The 17022-nt window shown below is 32.9% G+C and overlaps 2 protein-coding genes and 1 long non-coding RNA gene across 4 annotated transcripts; 2 read left to right on the top strand and 1 right to left on the bottom strand.

The window, feature by feature from the left end:
* Positions 1–460: 460 nt before the first annotated feature.
* On the top strand, positions 461–5410 carry LOC114370719. 2 transcript variants are annotated; one of them, XM_028328113.1, is made up of 4 exons: positions 461–552; positions 4375–4684; positions 4772–4990; positions 5084–5410. In XM_028328113.1, the coding sequence occupies exons 1-4, from the start codon at positions 473–475 to the stop codon at positions 5393–5395; spliced, it is 921 nt and encodes a 306-aa protein (XP_028183914.1). In that variant the 5' UTR covers positions 461–472; the 3' UTR covers positions 5396–5410. The 2 variants fall into 2 exon arrangements, with proteins under 2 accessions (XP_028183914.1, XP_028183915.1); XM_028328114.1 differs by lacking the exon at positions 461–552 and adding an exon at positions 3866–4274.
* Positions 5411–7110: 1700 nt separating this feature from the next.
* On the top strand, positions 7111–7470 carry LOC114369968. The gene is made up of 2 exons (XR_003657744.1): positions 7111–7169; positions 7248–7470. It is a non-coding gene; the product is annotated as an uncharacterized LOC114369968 (long non-coding RNA).
* Positions 7471–11056: 3586 nt separating this feature from the next.
* On the bottom strand, positions 11057–16755 carry LOC114370321 (NAC domain-containing protein 21/22-like). Its single transcript, XM_028327631.1, has 3 exons — positions 16212–16755; positions 12978–13243; positions 11057–11889 (listed from the first exon to the last, which is right to left on the bottom strand). The coding sequence occupies exons 1-3, from the start codon at positions 16378–16380 to the stop codon at positions 11434–11436; spliced, it is 891 nt and encodes a 296-aa protein (XP_028183432.1). The 5' UTR covers positions 16381–16755; the 3' UTR covers positions 11057–11433.
* Positions 16756–17022: the final 267 nt, after the last annotated feature.

Raw genomic sequence — 17022 nt, forward strand, 5'->3', positions numbered from 1 at the left:
TAACGAGTGATTTCAAGCAAAATTATCTTCCAAAGATACACGTAGGAAAATTATATTTAACTCTGACGAAAAATAATTTACTTAGAATTACATTAATATTTAAATTATTAGTGAAAATAAACTTCTTTAATTTATTGTTATAACAATTTAAATAAAAAAATTTCTTGCTTGTTAACATGAGATTAAGTAATTTATTGAATATGTTATTTTATTTATCACGAAATAAATATTTTCTTATGAAATAAAATAAGAATTTTTTTCTTCTTCTTAATTTCTTCAAAAGAATGGTCAACCATCAATCTCAGCCAAAGATGTGTGGGATTTTATAGTTCTTGGACACTAATCGAAATATTATGTTAGCCACGTAAGTAAGAGTTTGGGTGCAAACAACACTGTATCATTTCCGCCATATTATCCTTTATTCTTCTTCAAAGTTTGAGTGTAGCATTCATATTGATATCTGTTTTTCGGAATGATGATTGATGTAGGTGTTCATTCAGTTATTTATTTGATTCTTGCTTTCATTTTGGATCGTGCTGCTCATCATCACAGGTACAAATGTTTGTTACCAATGAATATTTTTATTACGTGTTCACTGCCATTAATGACAATTGATATATGCTATATAAATTGTGTTCATGATGAGTGAACCTTAGATTCCCGTTTGAGATTGGATGCAATGATTCTTGCGGATAGTTTGCATTAATCATTGTATTTAATCTTGAATTGTCCGTTTGGACAGTTTGGGGAGACTGATATTTTTATGGTAGATTCATGTGTTAAGGTTAAAATTATTTTGTTTAATTTGATGAAATTTCGGTAATGCATTTCTAGTTGTTCTCTGGGTGCATACTTGATTATCGGAAAATTAATTTCACCGATTTCATGTTGTGTACTTGGAGACCAATGCGAAATGCTGCCAAAATTTTGTCAAATTTAACAAAATAGAATTAACCCTGATGTATGAAGCTACCATAAAAGACGGTCTTCCCAAATGGGATAGGGACACACCTATAATAAAAAAGTGAGATTTTCATGCATCGAATAACTTTGAGAGTATGACCGAGTTATTACTTAGATGGATCGAAGTTGGATGAATGAAAGTCGCATCAGCCCAGAATATGAGGAAGGCGTCGAGCAATTCTTACAATTTGCTTCAGAAAGAGGTCAACCGGATGAAGATGGAAAATATTATTGTCCTTGCATCAATTGTTTGAATGGAAGACGACAAATACTGGATGACATACGAGAGCATCTGTTGTGTGATGGAATTAAGAGGAATTATACGACGTGGATATGGCATGGTGAAATGACAGACATGCAGAGTGGGCAACAATCCGAACCGTTTGATGTAGAAATGGGAGATCGCTTGGAGGATATGATTCGTGACCTTGGACAAGAGTCTTTTCAGCAAGCACATGCCCCTATGTATGATACATTACAAACTGATTCAAAGAAACCTTTGTATCCGGGGTGCAAGAATTCGTTGACGCTGTTGTCGGCAGTTTTAAGTCTGGTTAATATCAAAGCCAGATATGGGTGGAGTGACAAAAGCTTTAGTTCACTGCTTCAAGTAGTGCACGACATGCTTCCAGAGGAAAACACATTGCCTAAAAGTTACTATCAAGCAAAGAAAATATTGTGTCCCATGGGTATGGAGTATCAGAAGATTCATGCTTGCCCGAATGATTGCATATTATACAGACATCAATTTCAAGAAATGTCGAAATGCCCTAGGTGTGGGGTATCACGGTACAAACTCAAGGATGATGAGGAGTGTAGTAGTGATGAAAACTCAAACAAGGGCCCCCCAGCGAAGGTGTTGTGGTATCTTCCGATCATTCCAAGGTTTAAGCGTATGTTTGCTAATGGAGACGACGCAAAAGACCTTACATGGCATGCAAATGAGAGAAACTGTGATGGAATGCTTCGTCATCCGGCTGATTCCTTGCAATGGAAGAAGATAGACCGTTTGTATCCGGATTTTGGCAAAGAGGCAAGAAATCTTAGGCTTGGACTAGCCACTGATGGAATGAATCCATATGGCAGTTTAAGCACGCAACACAGTTCGTGGCCAGTTTTGCTAGTGATTTACAATTTGCCTCCTTGGTTGTGTATGAAACGAAAATACATGATGTTGTCTATGATGATAACGGGCCCAAGACAGCCAGGAAATGACATCGATGTTTATCTCAATCCCTTGATTGAAGACCTTACAAAGTTGTGGGACGAAGGAGTTTTAGTGTTTGATGGGTTTCGAAATGAGACATTTAATTTACGTGCAATGCTTTTTTGTACCATTAATGATTTTCCAGCATATGGGAATTTGAGCGGTTACAGTGTTAAAGGCCATCGTGCATGCCCCATCTGTGAAGAAGACACAAGCTACATACAACTGAAACATGGAAGAAAAACAGTTTACACTAGGCATCGACGTTTTCTTAAACCTCATCATCCTTACCGACGATTGAAAAAAGCATTTAATGGAAGTCAAGATCATGAAAATGCACCGGTACCGTTGACTGGTGACCAGATTTTCCAGCGGGTTCAACACCTAAATACAATATTTGGAAAGGTCCAAAAGAAAGACAAAAATAAGACTTGCATATGGAAGAAAAGGTCGATTTTGTTTGATCTTCCGTACTGGGTTGATCTAGATGTTAGACATTGTATTGATGTTATGCATGTGGAGAAAAATGTATGTGATAGTCTCATTGGGACGCTCCTTAACATTCACGGCAAGACAAAAGATGGTTTGAATACTCGTCAAGATCTAGCTGAGATGGGTATTCGAGCGTCGTTACATCCAAGGTCTGATGGTAGAAAAATATACTTGCCTCCAGCTTGTCATACTTTGTCCAGAAAGGAAAAGTTCAGTTTTTGTCAATGCCTACGACGGGTCAAAGTTCCACAAGGATACTCTTCAAATATTAAGAGCCTTGTGCATTTGAAGGATCTTAAGTTGGTAGGCTTAAAGTCTCATGATTGTCACGTCTTGATGCAACAATTGTTATCGGTGGCCATACGAGACATTTTGCCTAACAAAGTCAGGCTTGCCATAACTCGGCTGTGCTTTTTCTTCAATTCTATATGTAGCAAAGTTCTTGATCCTGTGAAGTTAGACGAACTGGAAAATGAGGCTGCTATTATATTGTGTGAGTTGGAGATATATTTTCCGCCTGCATTCTTTGACATCATGGTTCACTTAATTATTCATCTAGTCAGAGAAATCAAATGTTGTGGTCCTGTTTATTTGCGGTGGATGTATCCGGTTGAGCGATACATGAAGATCTTAAAAGGGTATACCAAAAATCTACACCGTCCTGAAGCATCTATTGTTGAAAGGTACATTGCAGAAGAAGCCATTGAATTTTGTTCAGAGTACATTGAAAAAGCTAAACCTGTTGGGCTTCCCGAGTCTCGGCATGACGAAAGAGTAAGAGGTAAGGGTTCAAGAGGACTGCATGTCATCACTCCAAGTGTAGAAGATTTGCAACAAGCTCACTTGTATGTGTTGAATAATAGTAATGAAGTTTTGCCATACATAGTTCGTCATGAAAATTTAGTCAAACAAAGTAATCCAAAAATGTCGAAGAACTCAGTGTTGAAAAAACATAACAAGACTTTCCTAGATTGGTTTAAACACACAATCTTGGCTGATGATAATGCTTCTGAAATGTTGAGAAAGCTAGCAGATGGACCTAAAAGAAATGTTATAACTTGGCAAGGATATGATATAAACAAGTATTCCTTCTATACAAAAGCACAAGACCAAAAAAGTACAATGCAAAACAGTGGGGTTACCCTAAGGGCTGAATCTCAACACTTCGCTAGTGTACATGATGACAATCCTTGTGTAGCTTTCATCCCTTACTTTGGTTTCATTGAAGAAATTTGGGAGCTTAACTATGTCAAATTCACTGTCTGTGTTTTCAAATGTAAGTGGGTTGACAGTAATACCGGTGTGCGGACCGATGATGTGGGATTTACGTTGGTGGATCTTAACAAACTCGCATACCAGAATGATCCTTTCATTATGGCAGAACAAGCGAAACAAGTATTTTATGTCGAAGACCCTTGTGATCAAAGGTGGTCAGTGGTTTTACATGGAAAAACAATAGGTGTCAATGTTGAAGATGATTATTCATACATTGATACTTATGTTAGTCCTTTGTCCACACAATTGTCACCTAATGTCATCGGAGAAGAAACTGACGATGTTCATGCTAATCGTAATGATCACGATGAAGGAGAATTAATTAACATCGTCTAATGTAATTTTTTTTTATTTTGTACTTAATTTCAATTCATTTAATTACATTCATACGCATTTATTTTTTATAACATATTGAATTAATGTTTTTTTTTTCACAGCCAAATGGCTACACAGTCAAACTCTCCTCCGCCTCCTCCTCCTTCTACTGGTGTAACATCGCATTCGTCGTCACCACCATTGAAGCGGACTAGAAAGGCCTCACGCCTAAGATTATTGGCGACTAGACCAGTTGGGGCAGAGAGACCCCTTGTCCATGTGGATCCTGTTACTGGCAAAGCAGACGGTCCCCACAGCAAGAAATTTAGAACATATTTAGGGATCGTTGCTCGTGATAAGGTGGATGTCACATACGAAAATTGGAAGCATGTCCCTATTACTCAGAAGGATTTGATATGGGAGGATATTCAGGTATCATGTATTATTTCATGTTCCATATTGTTTGTTAGCCAAATATTTGAATTTAGTATTAATAAAACCTAATTTACTCTTTGTTAGGCTGAATTTGATATCCCTGAAGCATCTGATTTAAGGACAAAAAAGAAAATACTTCAGACTGTGGGGGAGCGGTGGAGACAGTTTAAGTCTGATTTGACGTCGAAATGGGCACTTGCAGCTGACAAGGATAGTGTTGATGACACTGTATGCAAAATGTACGGCATTAGCAAGGAGAAATGGACCCAATTTTGCCAGAGCCGTAGAGACCCTTCATGGGAGGTAACTAATTTGGGATTTTCATTTTTTTAACTTTAAATGAACTTATTATAATACATTGTAATCATGAGTTTCATTAATGTTTCATTTTTACAGAATGTTCGAAAAAAAGCACAAGCTGTCCAAAAACAAAACACTGCCCCTCACGTGATGTCTCGTGGGGGTTATGAATATTTAGAAAAAAAGTTGATGGATGAGAAGAGAAAGAAAAAACTAGAGGAAGCAACTCAATCCGGAAGCACTGACACCGTCATTGATCCTCCATCTCCCATCAAACGACACGTGAAGTGGAAGCTAGCCCGCACCAAGAAAACTGGTGACATGACATCTGAAGCAGCAAAGGAAATTGCTGACAAGATTGTAAGTCACTTTCAATTCATAATTGTAATTATTTTTTTTATTGTGTGATTAAGTATAGAATAAATGTGTTCTTCACAGGATGCGCTTGAGGAGCAGGCCTCACAGGTTTCTTTGTTACCCATGGACGTTATGATATACTGACTGCTGCCATTGGGCGACCAGAACACCCTGGTCGTGTGCGTGCTGTAGGAGCCGGTATAACCATCAAACAATACTTTGGATCAGCTTCAAGGACCTCCTCCATTGCTCCCGAATACCTGCAACAGTTGACGCAACAAATCAAGGACCAACTAGAGGATTCAATCACAGAAAAAGTCACTCGACGGCTAATGTTATCCCTCAGCCAAATGCAATCACAGGGACTCGCACTGCCTCCTGAACCTGATGTTGGTCCTTCAGCTGCTCGTGTCAGCACAAAGGAGAGTTGTGTTGATCCCTCAGGGAACGATCTAGACACCGGTGACTCATACAAATGTGGGTTGTATATTGAAGAATATCTTTCTCGCCTGGTTGCCCTGGGAAGAGTTTATGAGGGATCTACAACAATTCACAACATTCCTTTGCTGCATGATCAAGTTAAGGTTGGTGTTGAGGAGATTAGAGATGTAGATGCTCCCATTCCTGTACCCACTAAAGAGGTTAAGGTCGTGGGACAGGCTCTTAACACATTCCTTGCTTGGCCGACACATCTAGTCAAGCGTTTATCAGAACAGGTATTTTAGTGTCATTAAATGCTTATTTTTCCAATTAAAATGTTTACTGTGATTAAATTATGTCAATTAATTATGTTGGATAAACAGGGAGCTGTGAGACCCGCGAAACCTGCAGATAGGCCGGATGATGAGGTCGATGATCCGCTATATCTAATGACATTGACCATTCCACAACTTTTTCTGAAGCCATTGCAGGTTATGTGGGATGCTACCTTGTTTGGCCTATTTAATGAAAACTTTCCCTTGTACATAAAGCATGAAGATCTGTCTGAAATTGCACATGGTGGTCAATGTCTCAGCATATCTATTATACAGTTGTGGATTCTGTAAGTCAATTTAGATTATTGTTAGTTACCTAATTTATTGTTTTACCTTCATGCATAATTTACTTTGTGTTAACAATAATAGGCATATGACTGAGACAAGTATGCGAGCTGGGAATATCGATGTGTATGGATTCCTCGAGCCACAGTCTATCCAGAGATCTGGCCAATCACAATTTGAATCAGAAAATTACATTAAGAACTGGATGCAAAATTCAAAACGAGATGTGTACCTAGGAGCCTACTTGAATGGGTAACTTAAACTCAACAAATGAATTTAAATAATGTATAATAGTATAATAACATATATTGGTCTCCACTGCAGTGCACATTGGCAAATGGTCGTCATTTTGCCTAAGGAAAATGTTGTCATTTGGTTTTGTTCGTTGCATAATAAGCCAGACAACTACCTCAAAGGCATAATTAATAGGTCAGTGTTGTTTTTTAATATATTTGCATTAGCATTAGTCAGGTAAATCAAAATTTTAAATGTACAATAAGAATCTATGTTTGTATTCAATAGTGCTTTGAAAGGACTTGACGATACTCAACAAAGTAAATCCAAGACTCCTGCTAGGTGGATTGTTGTTAAAGTAAGTTATTTAAACAATATGTTTTCACTTATATTTTAGTATTGTGTAGACTAATTTGTACTGAACGTTGCATATCTAAATTTCATAATGTATTTAGTGTAATAGACAAAAAGGAAGCACTGAGTGTGGGTATTACGTCATGCATTGGATGTCAACTATAATCTTAGGAAATTTCCAGAATAATTGGGAAATGGTAATTTTTAATTCACCAAATTTCATATTATTATGATTGCTAATATATTATTAACTTATGTTTTATTATATCATGCAGTATTTCACTGATCCTAGACCATTGGAACCAGAAAGATTGAAGGCGCTTCGCAACCAGTGGGCAAAGTACTATTTGAAAGTGAAAAATGAAACTTAGGATGTTTAGACAATCTTGTAATTGTAGTTTATATTTACTTACTTAATTTACAATTCATGTCTCAACATTAAATATGTTTTAAATTCATAGTAATTAGTAAATTTCTTATTGAATTTTCTGGTAAAAACTGTTTCAAAACAGAATGAAAATTATATGTTGTGTGGTCTGATTTTAAAATTTGCAGGTTATTTTTGGGATTTATTGAAAAAACAGACATCATGTTAAAAATAAATTTCTAAAACAACATCGGTCTTTAAAAAAACTGATGTGAAATGTTACTTACAACATCAGTTTTTTTAAAAACTGATGTTAAATGTCACTTACCTCAACATTTTTTAACATCGGTTTTTAAAAAAACTGATGTTGTAAGTAACATTTCACATCAGTTTTTTAAAAACCGATGTGAAATGTCACCTACAACATCAGTTTTTTAAAAACCGATGTCAAATATCACATTTAACATCGGTTATTTTAAAAACCGATGTTACATGTCACTAACAACATCAGTTTTTTTAAAAATTGATGTTGATTTATAGATTTATAACTTTTTTTTCTTCATAATTCATATCATATAACATCGCCTATTTAAATAACCGATGTTAAATATCACTTACAACATCAGATTTTTAAAAAACTGATGTGAAATGTTACTTACAACATCAGTTTTTAAAAAACCGATGTCACATGTCACATTTAACATTGGTTATTTAAAAAACCGATGTTAAATGTCACTTACAACATCAGTTTTTTAAAAAACCGATGTTGATTTATAGATTTGTAATTTTTTTTCCATAATTCGTATCATATAACATCGCCTATTTAAAAAACCGATGTTAAATGTCACTTACAACATCAGTTTTTTAAAAAACCGATGTTAATTTATAGATTTATAATTTTTTTTTTAATAATTCGTATCATATAACATCGCTTATTTAAATAACCGATGTTGTATTTATTAGTTAACATCGGTTTTGAAAAACCGATGTTAATGATACTACTTTCCACATCGGTACTTTCAACATCAATTAATAACCGATGTTGAAAGTCTTAAATAACCGATGTTAAAACCTTATTTTCTAGTAGTGACATTATAAAAATTTTACCTTCGAGGTTCTAGGTTTCTAACATGGAGGATGAAACATGCAAATATTTACTAATAGATTATATATATATATATATTTATATGTGTGTGTGTGATATTTTAACTAACTATATAATCATTAAATAATGTTTAATTTTAACTATTTATATATGGCTATATGACTGATGTTTATAGTAGAGAGTAAATAAAGAAAATAACATCTAAATCACAAGATTAAACATGCAAACTAAAAGTCAAAATTCATAATCATAATAAATCATAAGTTCGTAACACAATAGACTAATAAATAAAATTAAAAAAAAATTAGAAAAATTCAGAAAATAAAATATTGATTAAAAAATTCAATAGTGGAAGAAGTCAAAGAATAAAATTAAGAGAGAGAGAGAGAGAATGTCGCTAAATTATAGCCAAGTGGAAGAAGCACGTGGTGACGCCAACACAATACACATTGTGTGCATCCATTTTATTCTCTCTTATTATAAAACCCGAAAACGGAACTACACAATGGACATGCCATGTTCTAAAATTCTGAAAATCCTAGTCCCTCATGATCCTTGTTTTCTTTGCACTGGTTTGCATCACCATGTCAGATTCACCCTAAACCCTTCAACTAACAAGCCACCTGTCGTTGGGCAATAGGCACAATCAGTGGTGTAATAACTGGCAATGACAACAATCTCAGATCGAATGTTGGGTACGTAATTTTGGTGCTCCAACCCTACAAAGGTGCAACTTGCCCAGGGATCCTTTCACATGTAAAGTCATGTGATCTTCCGAGACAAATTGCATTTTTAACAAAAATGATTATCAGATACTTAAAATGAGATTTTTTTTACTTGACTCATGTGTGTGAGTGAAAGGATTTTTATTATGAGAAAGTGAGAAGAGTGAGTTATGCCCATTGGATCAAGTATTGAAATATTAGGACTAAAAGATAAAGTCATGTGACATTTTTTTAAATCATGTGATTATTAAATAATTTTGAATCTTATCCATTTATTTATGATTGTATGCTTTAAATTTATTCTTATCTTTTCATATAAACACACTTCTTTCACTTTATTTGTCACACACATACATGCATTGAAATATTTGTTTTTAAATTTGATATTTAGAAGGAATTCTATATATATATATATATATATATAATAATGCAATGAACTTAATGTGTGTGTTAATATTATTATTGTATTTTATCTTTACGCTTCATCATTTAAAGAATGATGAATCGGGGAGATCCAGTTAGCAAAACAAACAATGATGGAGAAGTCAGCTTGATTTTTTTTTTTTAGAAAAAAAAATGTTGCTTAGTAAATTTTTCTTTTTTTGATTTTATTTAAAGATGAACTTAATTAATCAATTAGTAGTAAAAATCTTCATTATTCATAGTATATAGAATTGTTATCTGTCAAATAATAATTCTTGTTTGAACCAAAGTAATTATTTGCAAAAGAATTAGAATGAGTAGGAGAATAATCAAGTTATTATAGTACCCAACCTCTTGGTTCACTCATGCAAAAGATAGTACGTGTTTGAACATACATTGTAAATGTGAATTTTCTCGTCTAAGTTGCTACAGCTTGTGCGTCATTTATGTTTGAACACTATTTATTGCTTCGGGAGCGGGTTTCCAAACACATTAATAGTATAATTATATAATCAAATATTTATCATATTTTATAATTAATACTTGACACTTTCTGTAATTTTTTTTAAAATATTTAGCACTTGTAAATAATAAAAAATTATTTAAATCTGTTATTCTTTTCTAACTATAATTATTTAAACATGTTATTTTTTTTATTAAGGGGCCGAGTTTCATTTCACTTGAAACAAAAACTGGTTGTTTTAAATATGTTATACAATTATTTTTATAATAACGTAATTTATTAATTCGTAAGCCCATTTTTTATGAATTTTCTTTTGTTTATTAACAATACAACACACACAAAATTACACAATATATTGCATATTTGCATTTGCCTCGTTACATCCAAAGCAAAATGCAATGAATATAAACTTCCTATATATTTAATTGCGGAGTTTTTTAATCCTTTTAAAATTTTCCGTCGATTTATATCCAATATGTATAAACTTCCGGGCATATTTAGGCGAGGATAACATATATTTAATTGCGTATAAAAAAATTATATAAGGTCAAAAGACTATACATATATATAGAATTCCTTCTAAAGAGAGAGAGAAGTATTTATTATTGTTTTGTGGCCAATTTACATTAAAAAATAATCTCGAAAGGTTAACTAGAACTGTATCCCTTAATGAATAAATAAATATGACAACAAAAAAGTAAATTACATTTTTTGTCAGCTAAAAGTATTTTAATTAATTAAAGATCACAGGTAACTTATATTAATTAGTGAAATTTTATAAAATTACACGAATTTTCTGTTTTTTTATTATTTAGAATAACCTTTCTTTTGGAGCACATTAATTATAGTATTTTTTTAAACAATTAAGGGATCAATATATAAGAGTAAATAAAAAAAGAAATAATTTGTTTAATTTTACCAAATTTCAAGAGTATTTAGTGTGATCTACTCTAATGTATGTATAAAAAATGACAATAGAAAATAATTTAGAAAGCGAGGAATTAGTGACAAATTATAGACAGTAATTATATATCATATATAAATTAACAAATGGTACGTACATATTAAAGGATCACTATCTTCCTCTACAAATGCTAAATATACTGTATAACCTCCCCCCACCCAAAAAATAATACTAAAAAGAAAAGGCCTAATTAATTAACAACACTGGAAGCACTTGAACAGCAGACCCCAACCATGGAACAACCGATCCCAATCCAAGCACGTGACTTGCCCCCTAAAGCCAAACACCATCATCACATCACACATCAACAATTTCCCCTAATTTACTTGAGATATATGAAGCATAATATATGTATATATATGTACACATTCCTTTTTTTTTTTTTTTTTTTTTTTACTTTTTTCCTTTTTCTTTTCATAACAAGACCACACTATTATTATTATCAAGCTCGAAGAATCTCATTCCATCCAAGTTTGATGCCACGCCATCATTGAAGCTATTTTCTTCGAGGTCCATGTCCCATAAGAACCCATATCCATTATTATCATCACATTTGGGACTAATTTGAGTAACGGTGCTAGAGTTGTTGGTGTTTGTTTCCCTAGAGAACTGAAGGAGACCCATCAAGGAGTTGTTGTTGTTGTTTTGGCTTTGGTTTGGAATATGATGATTGTGATTGTGATGATGGGTTGCCATTGAGGAAGAGAATGGGGCAAGAAATTGGTTATACCCAATTGATGGTGTGGTGTTTTGGTTGGTTGGAGATGACGAAGCCAAAGTTAGGGATGGAACTGTGCTCTCGTACATGATGAGTTTGGCACTGTTGTCTGCTTTGCCCTTGTGAAACACTCTACACAAAACCCAGTCCTCCTGCAATCAACAACAATAGAATTTGACCTAATTATTATTGCCGAAAATAAATGTGAACCCAAAACACACGCCTAAAGAAGCTTTATCTTCACACCAAAATTACGCGGCAAAGACAACCATCTATTAACGAATATATATATTCTACTCTATCCAATTCCATCCTCACATACATATACTCTTTCCCTCTTTCATCTCTCTCTCTAAAGATGCTCAGCCAATCACACCCCAGCTAGCTCCAACGTTCACACCTCATTAATTAGTACAATTTTTTTTGTGATAAAAAAATTTAGATAATGAATTAGATCTTGGGCTCACCAAATTAGGACACATCTATTAAAGGCTCAAATAATATTTATAGATTATTGACTAACAAAATACTCGTATTGATACTAAAAATCAAATTCATATTTTTGTGGAATATGAATTCCTTTTTTACCAAATGGATAAACTTTTATTGATATTAATTATTATAATATATTTTAATAAGTCTTGAACTTTGTTAATTTAATTACCTACAACTACAAGTTTGTTAAAGATAAAAACAAAAATAAACAAATAAATTAAATTTCTAAGATTGGTCCTTTATTATAAAAAAAATAATTATCAAAGAATATTAGTTAATTCGTCAAAAGTATTTCAATATTTTGTGGTATAATTTACATATAATCATATCCTCCAAGTATGTTATTAGAGTTTTGATCTCTACATAAGTCTATGCATATTAAATAATGTATCAATAGTGAATAGGCAATCTCTTATAGATACTGTATTAAATTTTGAGAAATAGTAGTTCTTTACTCTAAGTGGAGACAGTGGGGATATCCAATTTACTAAAAAAAAATATCTAAGTGTTTGGGCTGATAAATAAAACTGCAATCATAAGCTTTGTATTTCTTACGTGGGAAACTTGCACCTGCCCCACTATGCCCTGATCTCATTCACTTATATTAATCAAAGACTGTCATTTTTAATTAAGTGATCATTTACACGATTGTAAATGCGTGAAAACTGAAAGATAATATTAATTAACATTCATTGCACGTTTGAAAATTGAGGCAAATAATATAGGAGAGGTGAAAATCATCAACCTTAGGTGGCAAATGTGGCGTCTCCAAGCGAAACTCATGCATGATCCAACCCGTTTTGATGCCATTTGGAGCCCTGTTCCTGTAGAACACCAATGTCTTCCTCATCCCTACAACCTCACGCGTGGCAGGGTCAAACACCGTACGATCCTTCCCCGTTGCTTTCCAGTAGCCAGATGTCGTCGCGCGATTGGTCCGAAAGCCGGTTGCATATTTACGGTCACGGAAGCTGAAGAAGTACCATTCGTTTGCATTGAGCTTAGCCACCTCTGTATAGCACGCATGCATGAACACATGGGTCAGTTTTTGGTAGCAAATGGACAAAGCATGACTAAGGTAGGTATATATATATTAAGGATAAAAATGTATGGTTGATGGATATGTATTATCATTACATGAGCAATTAATTGTCTCCGAGAAATATAATTATGATGATGATGATAATAATTAGGTCTTGTGTGTAATCACCATCATATGTCAGCAAGCACATAAATGACATGCAATTTTCAATTATCCAATCCAGTAAGATAAAGATGACCAAAACACGGGTGTTTGGAATAATATGTTTACCATGTATGTGTAAATATGTAATTGCGTAACCTGTGTGGTTTCTCACTCTTCTTTTTAACCCCCTTTTACCCCACATGAATTTGTGGATTAAGTGATTAATTTACGCAAAAAGAACAAGCACCATTCATTTATAATTAAAAGGTGGCTTTCTTTCCTTTTAATTTAATTATTGAGTGAACATATATTATATGTACTATTGATCATATCATACGAGTTATTTTATTTTATAATTATATATTTATATGCATAAGAATCTTAACAAGAGACAAAGTCTCTTGGATAGTAAATTATATAATCATGCATGTCCAAGAAAAGTGAACTGAGCTATGAATTCAAAGTTTAAGAATATTCTTAAACAGTTAGTTTATCAATCTATACACGTACCTAGAATGTTGCCTCTCATAAAATAGTCAATCTATACACTTAAAAAAGTTTGCAATCTAACTTCTTCTTTTTTGTCTCTGTTTAAAACATAATATATACCAAACTAATATCATGTATGCTATTAATCAATGATTGAATTATTTGAACGAATATAAATAGGTGTTTTGTTCAGTTTATTTGTAAGAAATAATCATTTATTTTTATTAACAACATTAGAGAGACTTTATAAAATAAACCATTATTTTTCTCAAGAAAATATATTCCAAACATACTATAAGTCAGATATATGTGTGCATTGTAAGTGTAAAATTAAAGTGACAAACATTCTATATATGTATTAATCAGACCTATTAATCCATGCAGAGGGCAACAATTAGCTAGTGTATTTGTTTTATCCGTTGGATTGTTTTTTTTTTTTTATCAGCAAAAGGGTAAATCTATTAATAATTAACCAGGTACCAGAAGTGATAATTTTTCACTAATTATCAGAAAACATGGCAGTGAAACGCATGATCGATCGGGTGAATAAGCAGAGAGCCAAACACACAATATGTTGTTATAAATAAACAGAAGCTACTCATCTCAAATAAATAATACTATCTCTCTCTTTTTTTAAGTTTTATTTATCTATTAGAAAAGTAGTTAATTAAGGAAACATATAACATGAACAATATCGTAACACAAAATAACTAAATGAGTGTTACTAGTGATATTATTCATTTGTAATCTAGCTAAACAGATATAATCAAACAATCCTAAATAAGGCCCCGACGGACTCATGATGAGCAAAAAGCCAAAACGTTTGTATATGGACAAATACTGGTGATGGATGCATGTGCATTTGTGTATTTATAGACATATATACATGCATGGAGCCACTAACAATGTTTGGTGTCAACCATTTTGATGCTGGTGGTGTAACTAACGATGCAATAGAGACGATATTTGCACATGAGAAGGACCATCATATGTATAGATATAGCCCATGCATGTAAATCATATTTGTTTTGAAACCAGAAACAGATTATTGCACGAGATAATCAAGAGGAAAAAAATAGTATTGTACAAAAGGTTCTTATACCTCAAGATAGGTATATCCACCACCTCGATCTTTTGTATAAAGTATAAAAAGAAGAATAATTTAGAAATTAATCCCACTGAAGAAAGTACTGAGAGATGAAACTACAGTAATTCTAGACAGAATATAGAATACTGTGGAAGAATGTAATATCAATTTTTGTATCGGCAAAAAATAAAAACTATTTAATGTACTGTGAAAGAATTAATTAACCACAGAAATATGATGCTTGGTGAAATTGTTTTGACTGAAGAAAGAAAATGATAGGAAATAATGGCTAGTGAGGGAACAAATATGATTAAAGAAAAGGAATATAGAATCTGCACAGCAGGCAGACAACAAAAGTCTTCGTTTCGATCTTCATGTAGATATATTTGCAATAAAAAATAAACGTGTTTGTGACGCGCTTACAGCAAAAAACAACTATATGTACAAACTTCAAAAGGACAAAAGCAATTATATAGGCTCATACAGTCATATGTATGTCAAAAAGAAGATGATTTCACACCCATCCCTTAGGTATATACAGTTAATATATAGCCATACCATAAGCGATGTGATAAGAAAAAATAATATTAATATAAAGACGTAAAATGAATTTAAAAATTATGAAAATAAAGTTAATGCAATTTAATTCACAAATCAAGTTTGTACTATATTATATATTCCTGTAAACAAAAGAAATGATTTATTGATATAAGATTCTTTGATAAAAAAAATGATTTATTTATTGGCAGGGACAAGTATTCATCAAGTTGTCGCTACCTGAATCATTGAAGAACTGAATAAACTATTACCCGCGTAACATAACTGTAACACCCCCTCCCCTAACTCTTAAATATCACTTCAATTTTGTTGTATTCTCAGCTTTTCCTCTTCTCGAGGCAAAGATCTGTAACTACATATACCAGACATGCTCCCTTCTAATTTATGTTAGTTACTTTTATGAATTGTTTTGAATATATATGTTGTTTCAGTCAGTATTGAATGTGAGTAACCATTGTGATGATTCTACTGATACAATCACAAAAGACACAGAAAAGATGGGAAAGAAATGGAAATTAAATAAGAAATATATATTGTAAACATAAATAGAAGAGGCCATGTATGTATAGAACAAAACAATGAATTCTCAAGAACCACATAAACCAACAAGATCAAGCACGGATGATAAGTAAATATAACATGTATGTATATATATGTACCTGGGAGTTGCCATGGCTCGCACGTGTGCAAGTCAATTTCCATCAAGGTACCCTTCAGAACTTCCTCATTAGTGATCTTTTTGTAAAGGTAATGAAGGACCAACTCCTCATCACTCGGGTAAAACCGAAACCCTGGGGGCAGTGAAGCACCAATGTCTCTAAGACCCATGAATTTGCTGATTTTGAAAGCAGAGGGAAAGGTTTGCAATATAGTTAGAGAGAGAAAGAGAGAGGGAAATCTAATTAATTGAGATCTTTTTGAAATTTTAGATATGGATAGAGAGGTTTAATTAGAGGGAGATATATATGGTAGAGGTGGATTTAGAAATGTGAAAAAATCAATATAATTGAAGCTTGGATTGAGAGGTTACTCTCTGCTGGGGATATTTGAAATATTAAGGTATTATGGCAGAAAGGTTGGTATGGCTTATATATATAGTTAGGATCATAAGAGACTTTGCCATATAAAATTTCTTTACTACAATATTAATTCAGGCAGGGACATGCTTGGGTAAGTGGTGAGAAATATAGTGAGAAGTTTCAAGAAATACCAAAGTTACAAGAAAGCATCTAATAACTAATAAGAGTGGAATGATTGATTTTATTAATTTTCTGCAACAAATACGGGAAAAAGAAAAAGACCATATGTAAAATTATTGGAGAAACCCTCCAAAATACCCCTTTTGTTTGCATTATTAACCTTTTATTTTCTTTCTTTCCCATTATATATCTTCCAAGAAGAAAACGTGTTTTATGTACTTTAGTGAAAATAAATCAATAGATTTATCTTCTTTTATATATATATGAATTT

The sequence above is a fragment of the Glycine soja genome, chromosome 10 (genome assembly GCF_004193775.1).
Source record: "Glycine soja cultivar W05 chromosome 10, ASM419377v2, whole genome shotgun sequence".
NCBI lineage: Eukaryota > Viridiplantae > Streptophyta > Magnoliopsida > Fabales > Fabaceae > Glycine > Glycine soja.

What these genes read in the sequence shown, in the direction of transcription:
- LOC114370719 (XM_028328113.1), top strand. Translation starts at nt 473, where the DNA reads ATGATGATTGATGTAGGTGTTCATTCAGTTATTTATTTGATTCTTGCT. An exon ending in CGTGCTGCTCATCATCACAG is followed by an intron (nt 553 to 4,374) that starts GTACAAATGTTT and finishes TTTTTTTCACAG; the next exon opens with CCAAATGGCTACACAGTCAA. An exon ending in TGATATGGGAGGATATTCAG is followed by an intron (nt 4,685 to 4,771) that starts GTATCATGTATT and finishes ACTCTTTGTTAG; the next exon opens with GCTGAATTTGATATCCCTGA.
- LOC114370321 (XM_028327631.1), bottom strand. Translation starts at nt 16,380, where the DNA reads ATGGGTCTTAGAGACATTGGTGCTTCACTGCCCCCAGGGTTTCGGTTT. An exon ending in CGAGCCATGGCAACTCCCAG is followed by an intron (nt 13,244 to 16,211) that starts GTACATATATAT and finishes CGTGCTATACAG; the next exon opens with AGGTGGCTAAGCTCAATGCA. An exon ending in CGCCACATTTGCCACCTAAG is followed by an intron (nt 11,890 to 12,977) that starts GTTGATGATTTT and finishes TGTTGATTGCAG; the next exon opens with GAGGACTGGGTTTTGTGTAG.